At 38.2% G+C, this 25497-nt stretch overlaps 1 protein-coding gene across 2 annotated transcripts in view; it reads left to right on the plus strand.

The window, feature by feature from the left end:
* The window catches only part of LOC126248577 (uncharacterized), a 70100-nt gene that overhangs the window by 2205 nt on the left and 42398 nt on the right, over positions 1-25497 (plus strand). For both annotated transcript variants that reach the window (XM_049949682.1, XM_049949683.1), the window contains exon 2: positions 12060-12172. In XM_049949682.1, the coding sequence (XP_049805639.1) occupies positions 12060-12172 (113 nt within the window). The remainder of the gene's footprint in view (positions 1-12059; positions 12173-25497) is intronic.

Below are 25497 nucleotides of genomic sequence, written 5' to 3' on the forward strand. Positions count from 1 at the left end.
TCAAAGCAGAAGGGTGGAGCCGGATGCTTCCGTTGACTCAATATATGCAACCCACCAATGCTGTTATACATACAGTCAACATATCTATGTATGTTAACAGCATTTCTTTCCACATAGCAGTTGTTGACTCTTCACTTCTCACTAAAGATGCAGAATACATCTCTGTTTTTACTATATCTTTGTTAACTGGAGTTGCACAGTGAAGCTTATGGATGCCTGGAATTGTACTATTGAAATGTTGCTTCAGCTCAGCCATATCTTAATCATGATGGGAACCTTATGTTAAGTCAAAGATACATGAAGGAATATGAAGGAATATTTTCTTTACACCACTGAAACACCTACATTGGGGTCAAAATATGGTTTTCATGAGGTTGCTTGAATTTGGCAAGTGAGGCTATTTCTTTACAGCCTCTGCAACAACACTGCAAGGTCCTTTACAGTGTGCTGTAGCAAAATAATGCAGTTCAAAATCTTCCTGATGGTAGGACAGATTCATGAAATTCATTCTGTTTTTGTATTGGGCAGCACATCCATCCAAAACATGGAAAATGTACTTTGTAATTGGAAAGCGACATTTTAAGAAATTGGTGAAATTATCCTGGAGAGAATACAGACACAGTGCATCATGCTGAAGGCAATCAGAAATTTCTGCAATCACACATGGTGTATTTCAGTAGCATTTGCATCTCTATAATAAGCTACAAACTGGTGAATTGTAACCTGTGAATTATTCCAGAGCTATCCCTGTACTTCATCCTGAGTGTTGAAGGAATAAGTCTCTACAAAATCACAAACAACAAGATATTCATGTACTTTGAGTTGTTCTTTGGTGCTTTTAAAAATCTGTGACTACTGCTGGATGGTATATGAGTGTGGTAGGAGCTGTTATAAACTCAATGCAGACACCTCAATGAAATAACCATCACATGCATGTAATCTTGCCAGTGCAGTTCATACTGAACAGTTCAAACAGATAATCAGTTAGTCTTGTCAAACTTTTACAGTAGGGGCATGCACCTAAGAAACATGCTGGGAGTGCAGGACTGCATGTAACCAATGCTACACAGTTCTTATATGATGGTAATGAGTGTTCTTCAGACTTTGTTAGTTCTTTCAGTTTACACTATCCTACCATTAAGTTACAATTATGGTGTGAGACACACAAACAAACAGTGTGAGTCCCATTGGCATAGGCAAGAACACAGTGCTTTTGGCAGCAACTCACAAAATTTTGAGAATCCAGTAGTTTCATTTGGCATACTATTCCTTAAGATGGTGCAACCCTAGACACTTTTGCATATGTATGCTAATTCCATTTGATTTCACAGACACACAGTCATTTCTTCCTGGCAGCACATTATGGTCACAGTAAAAATCATGCACACATTGAACTGTGTTTTCACAACATGTCTTACTTGGCTTTGGATTTTGTGTCACTAATATACCATGTTCTGCTAACTGTTTTGCTCCTCGTACCATCTAATCTGAAGTGGAAAATTCTTTCATGATTTTCCTTACACTCCAGCTCTTTGGAAGTGCTGTCAAAATTTGGATTTTCTCACTCATACATTCTGTGTTGTGAAATGTATCTTTCAGCTGTGCTATGAGTTCTGTTTCTCAGTTTTCTTTTTCTTTTTTTTTTCTTTTTTTTAATCCAGTTGTGCCACATAAGTATGCTCCAACAGTGAGGCAACATTTTTAAATTTTTTGCTTTGCATACTTTTCTTGCACTGAAGCCTTTTTTCCATGGGAGATTCACCACCTAAAAACTGAAGGCTGGTGTTTAAAGTATCGGCTGCCGTGTCTGATGCTATTTCGTCTTCACTTACTTATTCTCTGGAAGTACCTAGCACAGCTGAGGCAACACGTGCAGCTATTGACGGATTTTGTGATATTTGCTTTGTACATTTACCACAAATTTTTCCACCTAGCAACAGACTAGGACACTTGTTTATCATTAACTGGTCTTCAAATTCTTCTATACTCTTGCATGACATCCTTTAGATGGATTACAATTTTGAATCGAAATCCATTTTTCACAAACTACTGCAGAATACTACTTCACAGCACGTATACACTGTAGTTTGAGTAAACAAGCTAATGGTGATTGGTTGGAATAAAAGGCTTCCTGATTGGCTGTCCGCAGCAAGAAATTTTCACCAATTTGTCAGAATAATAGTAACTGCTATTTTCTACTGTTCTGGAGAACACCCAGATACATAGCTACTTACTGCTTTTTGTTAGCCTAGTGATGTAGGTGAAATAAATTTTTGGTCATGATGCCTTTGCTGTACGGTCCTGATATTTATCATGTCTATAGCAGCATATTTCTTATCAAGGTCAAACATAAAGATCAATGATCTTGTATGTGAAAATTCTTAGGAACCCTCCATGTTACATATTTAAGTAAAGCTCCACTCAGTAGCTTATGAGTGATGCTTTGCTGTATCTGGATTACAATAAGAATTATAGTCATTTATGATGAGACAAGCACAAGTAAATGTCACAGAATTTCCAGACTTCGCAGATCTGTAACATTCTTCACAATTGTCATAATCTCTGCAAGTTGGCAGTTTTCCATCTCATCTCTGGATTGTTGGATGCACCAAACCTGAAAGAAATCTGAATGGGTCATGTTGAGTGATAAATGGAATTGAAATGGAATTACCCAAAGACAAAACTGTGTACAGAAGTTTCCTCCTATCACAAGAAGTATTGTGATTATATCATGTTTGAAAATGAGCTCATACATCAAGCAGTAACCACAAAACCTTGGGTTATGGATAGACAATACTCTGGAGTGTGTTATATTGGTACGGGTCAACAGAAGCGTCCGATCCCACGCGTCAGCTTTGCCCCGTGACGCAAGGGTGTTGTCGTGTGACGTCATGACGGCGCGGAATTTGGTTTGTGAGAGTGGCGTGTTTGTAGATGTCGTCGTGTTGTGGTTTGTTGTGCTCTCTGGTGGTATGTTCAGGGTTTTCGTTTGTGTGGTGTATTGGGCTCAGTCTTGTTTTGCTCATTATCGAGAATTGTTAGAGTGTCGGCTGTGTTTGTTGTAGAAATCGTTTCAGTGAGGTAACGATTTTGTGTGAAGGTTGATTTAGTGTTGTTCGCTGTACGTCATGTGGTAATTTTAGTAAAAGTGATCGGTTGTTGTTTTTGTTCAGGAATTGATATGACGGATAAAATTAACAGTGCGCAGGTCAAGGGAAGTGTTCGATCCCAATGTGTGGCTGTGTATGTTGGTATTGGTGTCGGGTGATGTTTTTGAGCTATACAGGCCAAGGGAAGTGTTTGATCCTAATTTATGGGATCGGGAGCTGCTGTTCAGCTATATAGGTCAAGGGAAGTGTCCGATTCCAGATGATGTAGTGTTTAGTGATATTCGGGGAGTTTTGTGATGTCGGTTTTTTCGGCGTTTGTGTGATTTTGTATGGGGGTGGGTGTCTAAATTTGTTTCTATTTAGTTTGCCCCCAACCAAAAACACCCCATTTCCCGCGCTTGTCCCGTTAGTGTCATCAGGCTTTTTGTGGAAAGTGTGTTTGTTTTTCGATGTATTTTCGTCCTGATAATGTGTACGTAACGACTTTATATGCGCCATATTGGACTCGTGGTTTATGGTCGTTTCCGCCATATTTGTGACGTCATGGCTCAAAGCAGACGGGCGGGATCGGACGCTTCCGTATTTCCATTGGTACATAAACAGACAGAGCAGTTTGTGCTACACTTTTAGATTCTCAATAAAGTCTGTGATACAGGAACACTAAAATGTGGGTATTCTAGTCTTGTACTTTCTCGACTGTTGCTTATTGTATTATGTCTTGAGGCATCTCTCACAAAAATATGTTTATTACGCAGAACTGAATATTTAAGACAATGAAACAAGTGTCCCTCTGTTCTACTTGCAGACACCTCTTTAAGAAACTCAATATCCTGCCAACATGCTTTAGTCACGATATTTATGTATGAGAGAGTTCTCAAAAGTATTGTCATTGAATTTATGTGAAAACTCTTAGTTTCTTAAATGAAGCAAACATTATTAACATTCTACATAATTATATCTCAATGTATTCACCTAGGTGATGAACGCATTTCTCCCAAGAGACCAGTTTGTTGACACTGTCACTGTAGAATGTTTGACTTTGACAGAGCCGCAACCCCACCTCGGCTTGCACCACTTTATCCCTATCAAAGTGAAGCCCTCGAAGGTGTTCTTTTAAGTTTTGGAAACAGATGAAAACTGGATGATCAGTGATAGTAAACCCAAGATGTGAGATTGCTGCAGCGCTCATGTGTGGACCGTTGTTGGCATACTGAAATAGAAGGTGCCCCATGTATGAATGTACTCTATTAATTGTAAACTCAATTGCAGCGCACTGTTTCTCGTGCACCGGCAATCTACAGTTCGGAACCCTCTATCAGCAGAGGGCTTTAAATATGCGGACATGAAGAATAAAGATGTAGAATGTTAATAACATCTGTTTTATGTAAAACCTCTAAGAGTATTCACATAAAAAATTCAGAGGCATTACTTTCCAGCTTGCCCTTTTATGCTATAAGAGCAATGATGTACTTTTAACAATGTGTGTCTTAGGTTGCTAACTAATTCAAAAAAGAATTTGTGTTTGTAACTTTAATGTATATAGCTCTCCTTTCACTTGTCCCATCTCTATGTGTAACAAATCACACTATGATTAGTGGGGCCAATAAAAATCAAATAATTCTTTGCAAATCTTTAACCACAACTTTTTCAAAGCAAAAAATTTCTAATCTTCTGAGGGAGTGATATGTTCTGCAAGAATTGCCAATACTACTTTCCTAGTAAGTCACCATTCTTTCAAGTCCTTGTCAGTGGCCTTCCATTTCCACAGTTCTGTCTTTTGTTAGCAAACAATCTCAGTAGTAGACTGTGCATTCATATTTGCTTCATCTTCTCCAGAAATTGAATCATCCATTATGTGTACGAATCATCCAGTATGTGTACTGTAGAATGTGATGGAGTAAGCTGCCCTTTTTGCCCCCAGAACGTTCTTTTTTCTCATGGTACTTAAATATTCATTGACTTAATTTTTTCTCAGTAGAATTAGTTGCTAACAAATACTGTATGTACTACACTCCAGTCAGTAGCCATAAAACTTCAGAGTCTGTCATCCACATCTACGTGCTTCAAGTTAAGTCTCCCCAAAATATGGTGTCGCGTAATTCCTCTTTAGCTTGAGTATATGATTAACATTGCTATTGCTAATTTGCATTATGTTTAATGCAGAATTTGTTTTAAATTATTTCGCTTTCTTACTTGGAGATTTCAAGGTGCAATGTTTACAACAGAAAGCAGCATGAGACTATAAAGATGGATACAGATCTGAAAGCAGGGACATTAAATGTGGAGTACCTCAACAATCAGGTACTTTGTCCACTGTTATTCTGTCTCATTATAAACAATATAGAAGTCAGTGAGAAGAAACAAAAAATATCCTATGTTGATGATATAACTTTAGTCAGTGAAGAAGGTAATGTGGAAATGCCTGAAAGAACATATTTACCTCAATGAATAGTTGCGCAGTGACTCATAGAGTGTGTCTGAATTATAAATCTAAATGAGATAATGTTTGTGTTGTAATGTAACAAAAGAACTATCACGTAGGTGTATTTATAGGTGACCCAAGATGTGAGGCTACCTTTATAAAAAATTTGGAATTACATTAGACAATAATTTAACTATGTGTTGACCATGGACTGTTTCAAAAACACAAGATTTAAGGGGTGACCACACAAACTACTGATCAGAAAATGCCCTGACATAAAATAAAAGGGTTTCCAGATTGGTCATGTAGCCATAGGAAAAAATTACCACAGAGAAATTTAAAATGTCAGAGTCCACTGTTTGGTAGACTTTGACCCAGATCATTGTGTCATCAACATAAAAATTGAATTAACATAAAAAATGAAACACAGACTGTTCCAATCCAATAGGAGCAGGAATTATCACCCCAGTTACTTAATAAATAATACAGCTTATTTGGAGAGACTGAGCATACCACTATGTGACAGACTGAGAATACTGATTAATAAACTGAAAGCAATAGTTGAAACTGTTCTCAGTGTAAGGAGAAAGAAACATACCGGGTGGAATTGTGACAAAGCAGCTAAAAAAAACCACAGGGCATTGTTAAACAACCAACAAAAGAAAACTGAAAGGTCACAAGTAGGACTAACCAATACTAGAAGACAAATGGCCAAATAAATTCGAACAATTAGCCCACTGAAAACCATAGATCAAGTATTCAATCAACATAAAACAGGACAATTATGAAACATTTAAGCAGTGTAAATCGAAATGAACATCGCCCATGTATATGATGAAAAATAAAAATGGGAAAATAACACACAATAATCAAAACAATTCTAGTTGTCTACTTGTCAAAGACTTATTCAACTTTGGGGAACCAAAAGAATACCTAGAATTTAATTCTCATCCAAAAAATAAAACTCAGCGAGAGGAGATTGTACTACCAGATTACAACAAAGTGATCAGAGAAATTGGTTCACTCAAAAACTACAAAGCAGTAGGAGAGAATCAACTGGTTGCAGAAATGTGGAAGAATGCATATGAAAAAAACCCTTCGAAACTTAAATTATTATAGAAACATGGAATATTGAGAAAATGCCTGAAGTGGTACACAGCAATAATCCATTCATTATTCAAAAAAGGTGAGTGATCAGATCCAAGTAATTATCAGGGTACACCTCTACTTGATGCCATAAGAATTTATCTTGGATTAAATATACAAAATTCAGGAACAACGTGACTGAGAATTTGGAGAATATCGGGGAGAATTTTGACCAGGAAGAAGTTGTCCCAGTCAGATTATCAGTCTTATGTGGATCATAAAACAGCATACGAGTTTGAAACAAGAGTTAGTCCTCACTTACTTCAAAAAAATCGTATGACAGTATCCATCTCGAGTTGTTACTCGACATCCTTAAGGAATTCGAACAACACCAAAAACTCCTAAACCTCGTCAGAATCACCCTTATGAATACCAGATCAGAAGTTTAATTTAGAGGTAAATTATCAGAATCATTCAAAATCTGAACTCGTCTTTGATGTGGGGATGGACTGTCACAATTACTGTTTGACTTTGCATTGGAGAAAGTTGTGCAGGAATGGAATAATAAGTGCCAACCAAACATCAAGATTGACAACTATGTGAAACTTGATTGCGTAGCATTTATAGATGATCTTGTATTACTTGCAGATAATGTGGAAGAGACTAAACTTAAGACTAAAATACTTGAAAAATGGTAATAAAAGTTGGATTGCAAATTTCATTTGAAAAAGCAGAAATGATGCTAACCTTCTAGGTTGGAACATCAGCTGTGCAGCTGAACAATAACAAACAAATGAAGATTGTAAAGAAGTTCAAATATTTTGGTGAAATAATAACTTGGAACTCAAATAAGAAAGCCTCAATATAAAGCAGAACAATTAAATTGAAACAACCACAGTAAAGCACCTGGCCAACCTCCTAGAAGAAAATCTCTCAGTGATCATGAAATTCAAACATTGTCGCTCTATTGTTAAATCTGAACCAACACATGCATGTAAAACACTATTTAAGTTGGACACCAAATCAACAACAGAAAAACTACTGAAGGCAGACAGAACAGTCATCAACAAAAAAATGACAAATAGACGGGCAATGGAAACTGCTGTATAATGAAGTGGTGTATCATGGAAATGAGGTACCGAGCGACGTGGTGCAGTGGTTAGCACACTGGACTCGCATTTGGGAGGACGACGGTTCAATCCCGCATCTGGCCATCCTATTTAGGTTTTCCGTGATTTCCCTAAATCTCTTCAGGCAAATACTGGGATGGTTCCTTTGAAAAGGGCTCGGCCGACATCCTTCCCTAATCCGATGAGACTGATGACCTCACTGTTTGGTCTCCTCCCCCAACACAACCCAATGAAAGTGAGTCAGTGAGAGATACATGCGAAAAAGGAGAGTTGCCTTTGTATACCATTTATTAGGATTTTTAGAAACCAAGCTAATGGAGCAACTATTCAGTTACTTTTGGAAAAATTAAATCCATGCTGACTGGATGAAAGAGGTCCAGTTCTATTTAGAAGAGTAAAATATAACAGTTCAGCCAATTGAAAACAAAAGAAAGGAAGATTCTGAAGAACACACAAAGCGTAAGTCAAAATCATTCACACAAAAAGAAGACACCATAACTGATGAAGAAAGAGCAACTAGGTCAGGAAGAATGAAAAATTTTTGGGAGGAGAACAGCTAGCAGTAAAGCAAGTTAACCGTATTGATTACAGTGTCTGTATGTATGTACCTTTTTTATTCTTTTCTTTAATTTATTGTTGTGACATTTGTCATTAATAAATTGCTCGTTCTGTTATTGCAGATTCGAATTTATGTCTTTACCCTCTAACAATATCTTAATTTCTTTTTTTAACTATTTCTTTCCCCCCTTCATTATCCTGAGCATACAGCTAAAGAATAGAGATGATAGATTCACATTTAATGTTGTAAGTATAGTAGTTTACTTTTTATTCTTGTTCCTCTATAATGTTCACAATATTTTGGAATGATTTTAGTAAGTTGTTGAGTTTCCAAAAATTATACAATGTCAGTACATATATTTGATGTCTTAGGATACAGCCAGCTGCTGTGTCACCTTATATTAGCCCACTATGTAATTTCTTGTAACGAGCCTGTGGTATTGGTGTCTACCCCACCACAGGCACCATTGCCACAAGTTGGCAATTTTATGCATGTTGATACATTCATGTCTTCTGTTTGCATGTCCAAGAGGGTTAATAAATAGCCCTCTATGTTGCCACAACTGCACAGTTTTGTGTGTTCTAATATTTCCTTATTACAACTGTGTCAATTACTGCAAGTGTAAGGTTGTAGAATGTTAGCACATACCTGAAAAGTGCTAGAGGTAGTTTCTAAAGGCTGTCTGCAACATTCTGTATATGTACCCACCTTTTAGGCTAGTGAATTCCTTTTGGAGCCAGTGAGTGTGGTGGTATGTTAGTACTGTTGTACAAATCAGTTATGTGATCTGTTGAATACTCCAAAATATAGTATAAAGTGAGGCATATGGATATGCTCAAGCAAGTGGAATATTTATGCCTGCCAAGCGAGCTATAAATAGCAATAATAAAAACTCACAAATTGTTACTGAATGAAAATTACCTTTTGGCTTGAATCTAACACTGAAATTTGGTCAAATTTCTGCGTGATGTAGTGAGAACAGTTAAATTAACAATAAATTCCACAGAGTCTTAAATACTATTCAAAAGAATGAAACATATTCTTCTAGGTGGATTCTGTGTTATAGGACAGGATTTTGTTTCTGCAAATGACTTGCATTTCACCATAATTCTGATTTGATAATTTTGTTCTAACAGTATGGGAATGTGGCGAAACAATATCTCCCTGTTTCATCAAATATGTTTACATTGGTTATTTATTTGTAAAAAGTTATGAAAGAGACAATAGATTTTCTGCACGTAATACACCTTTGTTATCTGCACAGTTAGGTTGTTTTCAAAATTTATGGATGAGTAGTGAAAAGGAAACCATTATTGTTACTCCAACAGCAACAAAAATAACTATCACATGTTATTAAAACTAAAAATAAGAAGACACCAAAATTGATAATATAGATATAGAATTCATTAAGTCCTCTTTACAAGCTTGCATCAATACGCTGTTAAGCTTTATAAATATGTTCTGATTTCATTGTTATGATCCCAACAAATGAATTGAAGCAGTTCATTCCCAAATCACAATAAATGTGACAAAAGTCCTTTTATGACTTGTAGGAGCATAACCTTGATGAATTCATGTTGCAAATTATATGTGCTGAAATTTTATTTAAAAGACATGTCAGTTATAAAACCATTTATAAAAGAAAACCAAAGTTGATTCAGAAAGGGAAATTGATGCCCAGATTATATTTTTCAGTGTCTCAGCCGACCATACGACTACCTACTTATTGACTAGTCAGTTACTTTTTTCCTTGGTCCATGGATCATATGCATGATAATTTGTTACAATGTTGAATGTGTCAAGACACTTTTTCCCTCTTTTTATTTCTTGAATTTTGTATGACCAGTGAATAAAACTTTGTGTGGGAGGAGATGTAATTTTAATTTATTTCTAAGAACTCTTGTGAAAGACACACACCTTCGGACATATTAGTTCATGAGGAATATTATCACTAATTACATTAATAAAATCATTGTACAGAAGTAATAGTCTTAGTTAAAAACAAAGGGAATGTATAATCTTATAGCCAGCATAAACCAACTAATCAGGGAAAGGTATCCCCTGTTACTGATATATAACATTGCAATGTGGCACATGAGCAATAGAAAGACCAGAGAATGAAGTCTAAGAGAGCGTGTAAAAGTCAAAATGATTTACCAATGAGTTATTTACCAATATATCAAGGGGGGAAACTAAAGTATTGCCATTCCTTGGTGACGATACAATTAGAATGAGAATTATGATAGCCGACTGTACCACTCAACTAGTTTTAGCATTTTCTGTTGAGGATTCCAAGTCAGGTAAAATTTTTTTTTTTTTAAATCTGTTGAGCCTTACATAAAATCCAAGGTTTTGGATAATTAATGGGAACACAGAATAATCAGGCATATGCAGTATAAATTGTACTAAGTTGTCGGCAATACCTTTTCTGCTTTACATAAGTGAAGACTGCATCCTTACACAAATATACACACAATTAAAATCATGTTACAGTATTACTGTATACCAGGTATCCACTTCTGTGTGACACATTCAATAAAGAAGTAAGAGAGGAACATCAGTATTCAACTGTTGCATGGAAATACAATTACAAATGCCTTTCAACACTTGTAGCATGTACTTGTATCTAATATAGTGTGATAATACAAAGTGACTGGGTAGTGAAGACAAAAAGCTAGAGAAAAATGATTAAAGTCTAAATCATTATCTCAGTGATCCTGATTATAGGAAAAGTGAAAAAGCAATAAACAACTCTGCATGTCATGAATAACCTATAATGCTCATATTATAATACACTTAGAAGAAAGGTTTCACAGTTTGATTTATTTGAGGTGACAGTGAAAACATTCTGACATCCTCCTGTCTGATCTGTGGTGGATAAGCTGTGTGTTAATTGCTGTATTGAAACCAATTCCCAGTACCCCACTCTCTACCATAGTAGACTTAAAATAGTGTACACTTCTCAACTGAGTTATTAGTATTCTAAATCATTATGAATAGTGAAAAAAGCCACATCCCTATGTTAATAGTGTGTCTGTGAAACCTGAATTTAGGTCAGAAAGGTATGAAGTATTCTGGGCTGCAGGAACCAGCAAAGCTGCACCTCGCGACTGACCCTAAACATGTGTTGCTCATTTTCCTATGCACAGGAATAAATGGTTTGATGTGCACATATTACTTTGGCTATGTCTCTAGCATTATTGTGTAGGTGTAGCTTATGCAATGATAGGAAAGTACTAAGTTGCAGTCCATACCTAAAAATACTACATTACATGCTACTGCCAAAATAATGGAATTATCAGACTTTCACGTGTATAGTATTTGTGCTAATTGACACACTTTGCACTGTAGACCAAGAAATAAAGTTTTGACTGTTACTATAATCGGAATGATATTGCAAAATTTTCACACTCCAGAATAGTAGACAGCTAGTTTGGGATGGGCTAATCAAAATACTACTTGCTTTATTTTAAAATAACTGTCAGCCTTAGATGATTGGTCTTCTTGAAATGCCAGTCAATGTGAGAGATAGACTAATGTATTGGTTCTGTTCTTGTAAATGCGTGTAATAATAACTGAACACTTAACGGAAATGGGACTCATGTGATCACAGTTGCTTCACGAAGAAGCATGAGTTTGGCTTGTGAAAGTTTATTTAGCTATTTATTAACCTTAATTAGTTATAAAGTAATTAATCTTCATATTTACTATGTTAATTTAACAATTTCGTTTTTCTTGTTTTGTAACTTCAGAGATGTTGTTCTTATCGACGAAGGTGAAAGTGATTTAAAGTCACAGCTGGACATTGTGAAACAACATATGGCAATATACTGTGGCACCAGTATTTCGTGGATTGGTATAACAGGTATGCAAACAGTACTTTTCTTCCTTTTCTCTGGGAGGGTAGGGGGCAGCAGAGTGGCAGTGAAATACTGACAAACAACAAGGAAACTGAAAATCTGAATATGCATACCTACCCTGGTTAAAGCTGCTCTTCGTGTCATGATCTGTTTGTACATGGTAGAGAACAATACTTGAAGATTGACTGGTAACATGAAGGGATGGAAGGAAACACCACATTAATCGATGGGGATATTTGCAGAATGAGCAGAAAAGCCTGCAAAGTGAATTTATAGAATCATCTCATTTTTATTCAGGTTTAGACATGATGTTCCATTGCTGATATTATTGTTATGAGGATGATTCTCAGTCTTAATTTATAATTTATTGTAGTTTTTATTTTTTTCTCCCCATAGCATTCCTTTGGTCTATATCCTGCTGTGCTTCCCTGATGGTACAAACTAGCAGGTCTTCATGTTCATACTGACAAGTTTGCAAATTGAGGACCCAGAGTGTGTGACTGCTCAGTTTTGCCATTAGATTAGTATTGTGAAATATGAGCTCTATTTAGGGATTGTCATTGATTGCAATGTTAGGACAAGGCATGGAAAGAGCATTTGGTTGTTGCCTGTAATAGGTACCTGAATCAGTGGAATGGTACACCCTCAACCGCTTGAATTAATAGAATTGGATCGATCACCCCTGTAATGAGTAATTTGTGTTGTTGAGAAGAGACAATTTCAACTGTTACCATTCACTCATCCACCAGACCTGGTTGTTTACGTTTTCTTACTGCCACTATGTGCTCTGTGTAGAGGTAGTTTCTGAGATTAAGGTGACACTTTTGCAAAGACAGCTTATCTCCAGTGGCAGTTCAGATGGCAATTTGGGCTGTACTAACAAATAGACAGTCAACAAAACCATCATTATTGACACACTCGTGGTGATAGCAAGAAAGAGGGGAATGTTTGAATAAATTTGGTATATCTAGAATATACTGAGAGAACGGGCAAAACTCTGAAATCAGGCAGGCAACTTCATAGTGAGACTGTTATAGTTGAAAATTAGTATCACAGAGAGCAACAAATCCTCAGAAGCTAGAGAGACCAAGTGTAGTAGTTCAGGGGTTAAAGAATTGGACTCACTTTCAGGAAAGCCGTGCTTCAAATTCCTAACCAGCCACCCTGATTTTGATTTTTGTGGTTTACCCAAATCTTGCCAGGCAAATGTTGGTTTATCCTACAGAAAACTGATGGATGAAAAGGCTACATTTCCATTGAATTTTTGATTTAGTGTTATTCAGTTGTATTACCAGTGGCATAGTCAATATTAAAACAATACCATACATTCCAGTGCTCTTGTAATATTTTAAATGTGAGAAGCTAAGGCATAGTAATATGGGCATAGAGGCCCTGCAACACACAGAAAATGTCATATAGGTATGTGTGACTATGGAACAGCATATGTACTCCCACATGTTTGTTCTATTCTTTGGGCACTAGTCTGGTTTGGAATCAGGACAAATTAAGAATTTGAAAGTGACTGTACCAAAGATATATGTTGACATAATGACTGAAAATATAAAACATGATTTTGTGATATTTCTTAATACTATTTCTAACTGTTAGAGGGAGTCACAATCAAGCTGCAGCAGTCCATTACAAACAGTATTGTAAGGTGATTAAAAATGTTATTAGGAAGGCAAAATGTATGTGGTATGCAAATAGAGTAGCTAATTCTCAAGATAAAATCCTAACCATATGATCAGTCGTGAAGGATGTGTTGGTCGTCAACACCAGGTTGAGAACATGGAGTCAGTACATAGTACGAATGTTCCAGGTATTGATAAGTTGGATATATGTACAATATTTAATAATGACTTTCTGAATATAGCAGATGAACTAAATAGAAGCTTAGTTGCTACAGGGAATCTTATAACTATCATAGATTTTCAAGACTTATGTGAAATAGTCCTACATGATACTGACAAGAGGAAGATTAAGTCAATAATTAAATCGCTAAACACTAAGGACTCTCATGGTTATGATGGGGTATCTAACAGAGTACTTAAGTACTGTTCTGCATATGTTAGCCCAGTACTTCGCCATATCTATAACTTTTCCTTTTGGAATGGTCAGCTTCCTAACCAATTAAAGTACACAATTGTGAGGCTACTTTACAAAAAAAGGGAAAGGATGATATAGACAATTTTAGACCTATTTGTATGCCATCAGTGTTTGATAAAGTCATTAAAAAGGGTGTATATACAAGGGTAATTGACCATTTCAATTCACATAATTTGCTGTCAAATGTAGAGTTTGGTTTAACAACTGAAAATGCTATATTCACTTTTCTCTGCAAGTTCATGGCTTGTAGAAAATAAACAGATGGTAAATCACAGTACTACTCAATTTTTACAGTTTCTAACATGAAATTCAACAAAAACTAACATTCTGATTACACAGAATGGGCATATGATTAGTGGAAAGTCCATGTTCAGGATCTCGTTCAAAAACTAAACACTGCTTTATTTACCATTAGATCAGTACTTTAAAATAAGTAATAGTACAACAAAAAAAGTAGTCTACTTTGCTTATTTTCATTTGCTTATGACATATGGTATTATTTTTAGGATGACTCTTCTGATTCAAAAAGGGGTATTTTTGGCCCTGAAACAGGTGGTTCAAGCAATATGTGGGGTAAATTTGCAAACCTCTTGTCGACCCTTGTTCAGTTGTCTGGGAATTCTGAAATTGGTCTCTAAATACATATTTTCCTTAATGTCATTTGTTGTTAACAATATCACCTTATTCCCAAGAGTTAGAAGCTGTCATTCAGTTTATAGTAGGTAGGTAGAAATCCAATCTGCATTCAGAATGCACCTCCTTGACTCCTGTGCTTAAGGTTGTGTACTATTCTGCTGCATCCCCTTTCAGTGAGCTGCCACAAAATATCTTAGCAGTAACCCACGCTCTTTCAGGTCTAAAATGAAGTTTCCTCATGGTTCAGTCTTTTTATTCTGTCAAGGAACTCATGGAAAAAGTAAAAAATCAAGCTAATTCCTGTGTTACATCATTGATTATGATGATTTAAAATTATGTCTTGTCGTCTACATAGGATTCATATACATTTCATTTTATCTATTATTACTCTTCTATTATACACTGAAGCACCAAAGAAACTGGTATAGGAATGTGTATTCAGGCGGAATACGGCCCTGCAGTCGGCAGTGCTATATAAGACAAGTGTCTGGCACAGTCGTTAGATTGGTTACTGCTGGTACAGTGGCAGGTTATCAAGATTTAAGTGAGTTTGAATGTGGTGTTACAGTCAGCGCACGAGTGATGGGCCACAGCATCCCCAAGCTAGCAACGAAATGCGGATTTTCCCGTATGACCATTTCATGAATGTACTGTGAATATCAGAAATCCGTTAAAACATCAAATCTCCAACATTGCTGCAGCCAGAAAAAGATCCTGCAAGAGCGGGACCAACGACGGCTGAAGAGAATTGTTGAGCATGACAGAAGTGCAACCCTTCCACAGATTCCTGCAGATATCAATGCTGGGCCATCAACAAGTGTCAACGTGCAAACCATTCAATGAAACATCATTGATATGGGCTTTCAGAACCAAAGGCCCACTCGTGTACCCTTGATGACTGCACAGCACAAAGCTTTATGCCTCATCTCACCCCGTCAGCACCAACACTGGACTGTTGATGACTTGAAACATGTTCCCTGGTTGGACAAGTCTCATTTGAAATTGTATCGAGTGGATGGATGTGTACGGGTATGGAGCCAACCTCATGAATCCATGTACCCTGCATGTCAGCAGGGTACTGTTCAAGCTGGTGGATGCTCAGTAATGGTGTGGAGTACGTGCAGTTGGAGTGATATGGGACCCTTGACACATCTAGATATGACTCTGACAGGTGACACGTACGTAAGCATCCTGTCTGATCACCTGCATCCATTCCTGTCCATTGTGCATTCCGACAGCCTTGGGCAATTAAAGCAGGATATAGTGACACTCCACTTGTCCAGAATTGCTGCAGAGTGGCTCCAGGAACACTCTTCTGAGTTTAAACACTTCCGTTGGCCACCAAACTCCCCAGACACGAATATTATTGAGCTTATCTAGGATGCCTTGCAACATGCTGCTCAGAAAAGATCTCCACCCTCTCGTACTCTTACGGATTTATGGACAGCCCTGCAGGATTCATGGTGTCAGTTCCATCCAGCACTACTTCAGACATTAGTCGAGATCATGCCACATCTTGTGCATTCTCGTGTGCCCTACATGATATCAAGCAGGTGTATCAGTTTCTTTGGTTCTTCAGTGTAATTTCGTGTACTGACTCGGTCCATTACCATGGAGACTTGCTCCTCAATTTGATCCTATGGAACGTGACATATAAAATAAAATGAAAAAATACACAGGTCATTGTCATCAGGATTAATACTTGTCATTATGTAATATGCTTGCTAATATCCTCGGATCAGCTGAACACTAGTACCTATCTAACAAGAGTTATGACTGTAGCACTACAAACAAGTTCTTACTGTGATGTTCTAAATGCAGACCAATTGCTAACAGTCATAGCATGCAGGTTTTGAAGACAGTGTAATACTACTATTCAGAAGAACTAGGCAATATTGTGGTGAGAATATAGGTAAATAATGCTATTTCATAAAATTACAGCTCCATAGAGAAATTACTAGAGATTAAATTTAAAGGAAATTATAAGCAGAATGGGAGAAGAAGTTGAGTAAAAATCTAGGGAAAAATGTGTATATCTAGACATTACAATACTGTCAATGTGGTTACATGAAGCTTATAAAAAGAAGTCAGTTCAGGAGTAAAATGTACTACCTATTTTGAGTAGCTCTGTGCACTGAATATGACCACCATGACTACTGTATCAATTTAACAGTTATTAATTATTTAATAAATGATTGTATATTATTGGAAAGCTGTGAATCAAACATATGGAGACAGAATGTATTACCAACATTAGTAGAAGTCTACAGTAAAACTGGCTAAAGTCTAGGTCAGGGCCAACAGTAGTCTCGGCAGTGCTTATCTACTGCTCATAGGTTAGCAACATGTCAGTTTTGTGTAGCGAACATAACCAATGAGAGGCAATGTGCTTCTAGTGCTGAAATTGAATTCATTGTCTTGCTGTTTTTCAAAGTATTATTGAGTTTCGAGAGAGAGATTTTGTGATTGTGCTAGTGAGTGCTATAAAGTGGACTGATTTAAGTGATTTAGTTCTGCATGACGATGTTGCCTGTTGGTACGTGTTTTATGGGTTAGTTGCAGAGACATGAAACTATATTAAATGTTGATGAAATGACTCTTTAAGAGTCAAAGGTTTGTGAGCATGGAACCATCTGTAAGTGCAACAAGAGCAGCCAGTTTAAGTAAATGGGTCAATGTTTTTTAATTCAGTCATGAAATAAGGAAGGTGGATGAGTTTTTATTAATAATAGAGTTGCACATTCAACACCTGCCTTTTCCCATGATTTAATTAAAAAACATTGATCCATCTACCTTCTCCCATGATTTAATTAAAAACATTGATCCATTTACTCAGTGCGCTCGCATAGATCGATTGCTTAACAACACAGAGCAAAGAAGTATTTCACAGTTTTTTTTAATATGCCATCGATTTTGACTCTGTCCTTGGTTTGCAAATACTAGCACAGTTTAAGTAGCCTTAACTCAAACAAGGAGCAATTAAATTTATAATCCTGGTTTACAACAATGTTTCACACTTTCTTCCGAATGTATTACTTTGAAACTTCCTGGCAGATTAAAACTGTGTGCCAGACCGAGACTTGAACTCGGGACCTTTGCCTTTCGTGGGCAAGTGCTCTACCAAGTGAGCTACCCAAGCACGACTCACGCCCCGTCCTCACAGCTTTACTTCCGCCAGTACCTCGTCTCCTACCTTCCAAACTTTACAGAAGCTCTCCTGCAAACCTTGCGGAACTAGCACTCCTGAAAGAAAGGATATTGTGGAGACATGGCATAGCCACAGCCTGGGGGATGTTTCTCATTCTGGTATTACTTTGAAGTTTGAAACACATCGTCTGCCTGCTGCTCTCTCATTGGCTGCATAACACAAACAGGTGACACACCTTCTTTTGTTCCCATCATACCTCACGGCAAGTGCTGACAGCATTCCTGCACAAAATACGTAAGTACACCACTGGCCCTAATCTAGACTTTTACCCAATAAAATCCACGATGTAAATGAAGCAAACAGTCCGCCTCAATGAATTATTATTTTTATATTGATATATACATTCTTACTTGTGTGGACCGTATTGTCATGACTGTGGTGCAGTGTGGTAACACGGGACTTGGGAAATCTAAATCAGTTTTAAATCAGGTAGTGAACCCGAAAATGTGATGGCACAGTAATACGACACACATCTGAGTCGCAGGCCTGTAGTGAATATGCAGCTCCTTCTTGAACATTCTCACATTGGTGTAGTGCTGGGAGCTTGGTGTGTACTGACAGCATCTATACAAAGAATTGCATATGGACATTCATTTGTGAAGGGCTACCTTCACCATTTACTGTAACTGTGTCACCTCACAACAGATGCATGAAACACACAGTTCATGCAGATTGGCATCATATCAGGTTTCAGATAAGGCCTCCTTGGATTATTTTGTGGATTTTGCAGGCAGAAGGTGATACTATGCTGAGTGTCATGTTACAGTGTGTGACAAAAGAAATTAAAGCACACAGAAGACATGGTCAGTTAGATGTAGACACCATCATTGGGCATGTAAGTGTTTATAGAGTTGCAATTCCATGTGATGGGTACAATGGTCACAAGAGCACAATAATTTTGTTCATGTTTAGTGTTGTTTCCAGGCCTTGTTGTGTGTATAAGGGGCATGAACAGCATCAGATATTGAGTGGTCACCATGAAGGACATGGAGATGCCATGGACTCATGAGACAGCATTATCAGCATTTGTGAAAGTTTGAAGGGGCCTCACTGTGGGCATCCATCTGGCCATCTGGTCGAATCATGCAGTATCTATTTTTGTGTAGCATTCATACATGATAGTGGTCTGCTGTTGGACTGTGTGGGAACGTGAGGGCAGGAATTCTCATTGTCAAGGTAATGGTCAACCACATCTGACCACTACGAGGGAGGACCGCCATATTGTGCACCAAGCACATCATAACCCCTTCACATCTTGGTGACCCACCCGAGAACAAGTAATGGACTCCCTGCAACATTCTGTGTCTGCCTGCACCATCATTCAGAAACTAACAGCAGGTGGACTAGGAACTTATTGTCCCATGTGTAGGCTGCTGTTAACACAACAACACAGACGACTTCATCTAGAGTGGTACTGTGACTGGCAAGCATGGACTGTTGACGAATGGTGTCACATTGTGTTCAGTGATGAATTGTGGTTCTGTGCTATCCTGAGTGATCACTGTTGATGAGTGTGACTGCAACTTGGGGAGAGGTCTTATCCTTTCAGTATTTTGGAGGGGTATGGTAGCGTTACTCTTGGTATCGTGATGTTGGGAGCCATTGGGCAATGGCTGGTAGTGATTGAGGGAACTCTAATGGCTCGACGGTACATCATGGACATCCTGCATCCTTATGTGTTACCTCTCGAAACAGTATTGTGGTGTCATTTTTCAACAGGACAAGACCCAGCAACATGACATGTCTCTCTATGAAATGTCTGTGTGATGTTGAGGTGGTCCCATGGTCAGCAAGGTTCACAGATATGTCCCTGATAGAAAATGTGCGGGACCAGCGTGGATGTCAACTCTGTCCTGGTGCCAGTATCCAGGATATCAAAGACCAGTTACAACAGTTGCGGACCAGCTTGCCTCAGGAGAGGATACAATAGCTTTCTGATGCCCTTTCCAGCCATAGTACATATATCCAGGCAATAGGAGGTGACATGTCACGAGTTCTTCAAAAATTTGACTCAAATTTGTAATCACTGATATAACATGACAGACCCCTTTCAACCAGACAGTTTCATTTGGTCACCCCCACCCCTATTTTCTGCATGCTTCACTCATTTTGTCAGGCAGTGTACTTCACATGTTTTGAAATGTTGTATTGATTGAGTTATGACTATGATGGGGGATGTTATGGATGATATTGGAATGGTAAATTTTAAAATTTTACCATTGAATTAAGTGTTTGAAGGCTATTGGGAATGTTGACTAAAACTACTTTTGATACTGTAACAGTAACTCACTGATAGACATAGAGGCTGAATTCACATCCTTCGGCGGTGCAGATCTTCTGCATCATTCCCTACGCTCCTCGGAGTAAGGGACCTCATCATCATCTTGTGTACAGTCTTAGACACGAAATCTGGCTAGCAGACACCTGGCACAGAGACTAAATCTCAATCGTTCACCTAAGACAGAATTCGAAGTCCGTCTGTATGCACAATCTGGCAAAACTATAGGAAGCATAAGTATCTGAACAAAGTGTTTTCTCCTTCTCAATCTGTTGCAGTGCTGTATCAGCTCGTGGTCTAGTAGGAAATGTCACACACATTGTAGACACAGTCACAAGTTTGAATCCACTCCTTCCTCAATTTTTAAAACTGCGTCTTGATCATCGCTGAAGTTGTCAGTCTGATGGAACCTCAAGGATAATTTGCTTCACTTTATAACCAACCAGTAATAGCAAAACCTTCCAGAAACATTTTCTCCCTCTACAGCAGCAAACTGCCATCTGCCACTGACCACCCAACATCAGGTGTCATCCGACACGGTGAACATGGTGCAGCACACTTTGGACATGTCTTTGCTCTAGCACTGGTAAGCATAAAATTGTTTATTATTTTAGTTTGACTTTCTGTCTGGATTAAGTTCAATAAACTGATCGAGCACTGAGCAGTAACACAATAAGCATAGGTAGCTATGAGTGTATTGATCAGTTCTCATTTTCGTAATTGTAGTTACGTATTGGATTTTTCATATTTGAAACTTATGAAAATTGTTTAAGTGTTGCAAAATAGTCACAAGGGGAAAGATGACTAACATTTGTGACATAGTGTTAACTTTGAATTTAATAGAATGGCGAACACAGTGAAGAGACCACAGCTTGAAACCTTTCCATTGTGTGTGGGGCAAGTGCAAGTGCCCTTGGGCAGAGCACATCGAAAATAGATTTTCTTGTTTTGAGGAAGGTCATTCTGGCATGAGTGATTTTCCACATTCAGGAAATCTCTATAACTCTTGTGTGATGAACTGTGACATTTGTATTCAATATTCAAGGTTCAGAAATCTGGTGTAGGAGTGTTGTGTGCTCTAATTCAAAGCAACAAAAATCAAAGTGGTGAGTACTATTGCATTTTTACTTGAATGCCATCAGTTAGCTATTGGAACTTTCCTATCCAATATATATGATGAGCTAATATGTCTTATTTTTAACCTCTTAAGAAGAAAGTACAGGTTGAACCCTAACAGAAGACATATATTTGAGCAAAGGGCAGTATGAACATATTATTTTGCATCTGGTGGCTCAAAAAATGCTGTGAACTATGAATTCATACCCAAGGGTGTGTCCATTGCAGCGGTATTTGTTGCCGACAGCTGAGTCACTTCTTGGTTGCACTACAAGAAAATTGATCGACGACACTGCTATGGGATAATGCACTCTGCTGATTTCACAAACATAACTATCCAGGAGTTTGCTTGGGAAGTTATCACTTATGCAGTTATTCTACTTATGTTATACCCTCAAAACTTTCCCATTCCTTTTTGAACAACCATCAAGAAAATTCTTTTCCAGATGAAAATGCATTTCAAACCTGGTTTGATGACATCTTTAACTCAGACCCAATAGGTTTCTACATCTGTTAATGAACAATTTTTCTCTGATATTTACTGTTGTGTTCAATAAACTAATGGATAACACACATTAAAATATGCACTGTTCTAATACAAATGAAATAAAACCATGATAGCCTTGTGGTGAAAGTCTGTTGTAATAAAATGTGATGTATCTGTAATCAGCATGAGTTTGTAATATATTACTTACTTTAGTCTTAGAAAACAGCTTATATTTACTTGCTGTCCTGTGTCATACTCAATTAGTATAAAAGTGCAATAGCATTTCATACATGAAGTTATATTGGCAAATGCAGAAAGAGGCATTATCAGTTGTGCAGTGTCATAAGTTTTTCATCTATATGCAAGGGACTTCGATGACTTTTGATGTAGAAATTTTCTTAAGATTTCCTTATTGATTTTTGAAGAGCTAGCAAAGAGCTACGGCAGTCGTTATCTCCCTCATTGCCACAGTGGTGGCTATGACAGATAAATCACAACATAAAAGATGAGATTAGGTGCAGTGTCCTTGAAAAACAAGTTTCTTGAACTCAGAACCATAAATTGATAACCTTGGGTCACACCTTAAGTAAAAATCACTTGTATTGTACAGTGGAAATTACACAAAGAATCAAGTAAATTTAACAGGGTAATTCAACATTGTGGCCTAGATTTTGTTATACTACCACCAGGAAGAATACCAGTCAATGTATTCGTTCAATGGGCTAGAAAGTGACTGCAGCTTACAATTCAAAGATGAGACTGCCAAGGGCCAGAATATCCAAAGGTTGTCAGTAAGACTTATTCACATTTCTGTAACTAGTTTTAGGGATTAGAGCATTGTTACTAGTAATAATCTTATGCATCAACTGCAAACTAAACATCATAAATCAGTAAGTCACAATAATTAGAGTTTTTCTGTCTTAAGTATACTGAAAACTAAAAAGCTGACTCACCAGAGGCAATTTACATTTTTGGAGCTTTTCCAGTAGTTGTACTGTGAATGTTAGAAGTAGACAATGCATCTTTCTTTATAGTTATAGATGTAGAAAATATTTTTCTTCGCTGCCATTGGCATTATCGTCAAAAGAGATGCACACAGATGAACAGAAGAACAACACAGTATTTATTGTAAAAGTGAGTATCCACAGGCAGGCTTCATAAGATACGAATAACATTAAGTTCCAAATCAAGAAAGGTTGCTGTGCAGAGAACCTAAACAATTACTGAAAAAGTTCAGTTCCAGCTTCCGTTAACACAAAAGCAGTAGCAGTTGTTATCAGAACTTCGAACAAGGAACACAAAACAATGACAGTAATGTGCAGAATAAGTCATGCTTAAGCAAAACTGTCATCCAGTCTATGAATACTGAAAGAATGTCAAGTATACTGTACTCGCTCTGGTTGCAAGATACCCGCTGTTGATGCATTGTCAGTAAAAGCAAAAAGGGCCTATGTTGAAGATGTTTTCAATGTGTAGTACACTTAAAACAGCGAGAACCCAAAATAACAACAGGTTCCCCAAGCTGAGTGTCGTGCTGAGATTCTATGCAGCACCTGTGCAGTGTGTTGTTAATTTAGGTCCTGAATTTTTCATATGAACAATGCGTCTAGGCTACCACAATGTTCATATGAGGATTATTGGATTATAATGCTATGGCAGAGATGGGCAGACGGCTACAGAATTTGTAGACTCTAAAAAATTTGGTACACTTGCCGCTTGCTACATGAGAATCATCCCTGTGCAGTTAGAGCCTCCTAGCTCCCATAGGAGCAGAGATGCGGGCAATAAAGCATTTTTCAACCCTTGACATGTAGGCTGCCCTGTGTGACAGGCATGTTGTGCTGGTAGTATAAGCATGTCTTGCAGGGGTATATGTGCAGATGGGCGTAGCTGGGCAAAGAGTGGAGGGAGGAGGTGGATAGTGAGAGAGATGGGAGGAAGAGGTGGACAGAAAAAGGGGGAGGAGGTGCTGGACAGAGAGAGAGGGAGGAGGACAGTATGGACAACTAGAGAGCAGGGAGGATGAGATGGACAGAGAGAGTGAGGAGAAGGAGATGAACATAGAAAGAGTGGGAAAAGGAAATGCACAGAGAGAGATGGGAGAGGGAGAGTGGGCCTGCAAGACTAATGTGATGGAGACGTGAAGGGGCTAGACCTCGTAGCTCCTGTAGGAACGAAGATACCAGTGAAAAGGCCACTGACATCTAGGCCGCCATGCCCCACAGACATGATGTGCGGGTAGTATCAGCATGTATGGCAGGGCCTATGCAAGCGACTGGGCATGGCTGACAGAAGGGGGAGGAGAGGAAGGACAGAAAGAAAGGAAGGATGAGTTTGAAAGGACAGGGTGGTGGTGGTGGTGGTCTGAGATGGATGGAGGAGGAGTTGGATATAGAGAGTGGGTTGGAGGACATGAAAAGATAAGTGGGGGAGCGTGCAGACAGAGAGAGAGAGAGAGAGAGAGAGAGAGAGAGAGAGAGAGAGAGAGAGAGAGAGAGAGAGAGAGGATGGAGGGGGAAATGGGTAGACAGACAGGGGTGGAGGAGATGGACAGGCACATGCTACAAATATTAAGTGTACCATGGATACATATACTGTGGCAAAAATGCACCCCAATAGTTGACACAGTGTAAGGAGATCTACTCATAATTAGAAACGCTTCATACAGCTTTCAACTGGGAAATGCTGTTGACTGCAAAATCAAAATGATATCTGTGTCATAGCATCACCAACACTAAGGCATTTCCATAGAGATGTTCACAAATTCGTCTCACCTGATGTTGTGATGTGATAACAATTGGATAATGTCCAAGGTAATAACGAATAGATAATTGTCGCTTATTTCTCCCAACATAGCATTCCGGTCCAAATGTCTTTCATTCCTCACAGCTGTGCGTATTGTACACAATACTGTATGCCCAGGTATAATCATCATCATACACAAATCATTAACAATTACAGTTTGGAATAAATGTACATACCACATTTCCTACACAAAGAGCAGGGGAGAGGAAGAGGTGGACATAGAGAGGGGCAAAGGAGGAAATGTGTGCTGTAAATTTGTTGAACACCTCTGTGTGTGCATGCGTGTCCAGCATCTCCTCCAGAACCACTGGATTGATTTCAGCCACATTTGGTACACTTGCTATCTGGAATCAGCACTGTGATGGATTAGAACCTTATAGCTGCCATAGGAGCAGTGACACAGGTGAAAAGAATTATTAATTGGGGGAGGGGGGGGGAGGTGGTCTGAGATACTGAGGAGGAGGAGGTGGTCTGAGAGATTGAGAAGGGGGAGGTGATCAGAGTCAGGGGGTGGGAGGAGGGGGAGTAGGAGGAGATCAGAGAGGAGAAGGACAGAGAGAGGAGACAGGAGGAGGAAGTGGACAGATACAAGATAAGGAGGGGGAAGTGGTCAGCGAAAGGGAGGAAGTGATGGTCAGAGAAAGTGGGAAGGAGGAGATGGACATAGGTAGGGGGTAGGAGTAGATGTACAGAG

Source organism: Schistocerca nitens, chromosome 3 (assembly GCF_023898315.1).
Source record: "Schistocerca nitens isolate TAMUIC-IGC-003100 chromosome 3, iqSchNite1.1, whole genome shotgun sequence".
Classification (NCBI taxonomy): Eukaryota; Metazoa; Arthropoda; class Insecta; order Orthoptera; family Acrididae; genus Schistocerca; species Schistocerca nitens.